The sequence below is a fragment of the Frankliniella occidentalis genome, unplaced genomic scaffold (assembly GCF_000697945.3).
Source record: "Frankliniella occidentalis isolate FOCC.00 unplaced genomic scaffold, Focc_3.1 Scaffold178, whole genome shotgun sequence".
Lineage (NCBI taxonomy): Eukaryota > Metazoa > Arthropoda > Insecta > Thysanoptera > Thripidae > Frankliniella > Frankliniella occidentalis.
Window position 1 is genome coordinate 186,656 of NW_026267304.1, and position 1,294 is coordinate 187,949.

At 56.7% G+C, this 1,294-nt stretch overlaps 1 protein-coding gene across 1 annotated transcript in view; it reads left to right on the top strand.

Moving 5' to 3' along the window:
* Nucleotides 1-1,294, top strand: part of LOC127750362 (neither inactivation nor afterpotential protein C-like) — a 29,537-nt gene that overhangs the window by 20,610 nt on the left and 7,633 nt on the right. The window contains exons 7-11 of the mRNA XM_052271914.1: nt 166-219; nt 352-482; nt 596-807; nt 893-996; nt 1,088-1,220. Of these exons, the coding sequence (XP_052127874.1) occupies nt 166-219; nt 352-482; nt 596-807; nt 893-996; nt 1,088-1,220 (634 nt within the window). The remainder of the gene's footprint in view (nt 1-165; nt 220-351; nt 483-595; nt 808-892; nt 997-1,087; nt 1,221-1,294) is intronic.

The following is a 1,294-nucleotide window of genomic DNA, read 5'->3' on the forward strand; positions in this document are numbered from 1 at the left end:
TTTTTTGGTTTGTCTGTTTTGTGTCTGTAGTCTTTGTTGCGGTTCGATGGTAGTTGTGTTTTGTGGTTTGTTTGGTTTAGTAGAGGCCGCTGGCGGCGCCTTTCCATTGGTAAACTTTTCTTTTCGCACAACTTTTTGATTAGACGCCTACTCGCCTGCTTGCAGACTTTCGCGGATACAAAGTACGGAAGGAATACGGCCCACTTGTCAGTGCGGGTGGTGAGTTTTTTTTCGTTTTGCTTTTTAAAAATAAATAGTGAGGGCTTTAAAACTTTTTCCCCTAGTCTTCCTGGGTAGAACTAGGCCCGGCAGTTCGTTTGCTGACGGCCTCCACCCTCTCGTGTCCCTCAGGTAAACTGGACGTGGAGACGGCCCACTTTATACGGCACTACTGCCACAAGTGGAAGGCAAAGTCCATGTACCAGGTGCTGCTGCTCTACCGCGCCAAGCGCTATCAGGACTTTGTCTACTTCGGCCAGCAGGTAAGTTATTTCCCCACGGTCAAGTCGTAAAAGCCGGAGCAAGGGGGCGCAGGCGCACGTTCTAATCGGCCTCCTTGAGATTCTCAAAGTTGCCTCCCTGCTCCCCCTCTCAGGTCCACATGTACAACCAGAGCATGGTGTGGAACTCGAAGACCAACCGTGAGCCGGTGGATCCCTCCAGTCTCGAGTCCAGAGCCCCCCCGGACTTCCTGGAGGCTGGCGCCGACCATAAGCCCAACGTGTTTAAGCTCCCCTTCCGCCTGCAGGATCCCTTACTGCTCGGGGTGTTTAGCAAAGTGGACCCCCTCTGCCCGGACCGGCGCGCGTAAGTAGGACCTCCCACAGCGGTCTCATTCCATGAGCGCAGCCTTGCATATGTCCCTCTTTTGATCTTCCGTTTGTTTGCATAGGTCCCTGCAAGAGGACGAGCCCTGGGACGCGCCCTTCAGGCCGAAGCAGGTGGCCGGGATGAAGGGCTCCACGTCGATGATCATCGGCCCGTACGGCAAGCGAGGTGCGCTCGCGTCGTCCACGTTTTATTGCTCATTACCGCGGTATCATTACTTTTCGTTTTGCCCCCCCCCCCCCGCTCGTTCGGCCCGCAGACCAGGAGGTGCAGACGTCCCTCGTCGACATCCGGGGAGCCGCCAGGGACGACGACCGGCGACCCTCGGTCCAGTTCAGGAACGGGCCCGCTGCGCCAGCCTTCCAGGTGCGCCTGAGACGGCGTCTCGTCTGGTAGAGCGAGCGAGCGAGCGAGAGAGAGAGAGAGAGAGAGAGAGAGAGAGAGAGAGAGAGAGAGAGAGAGAGAG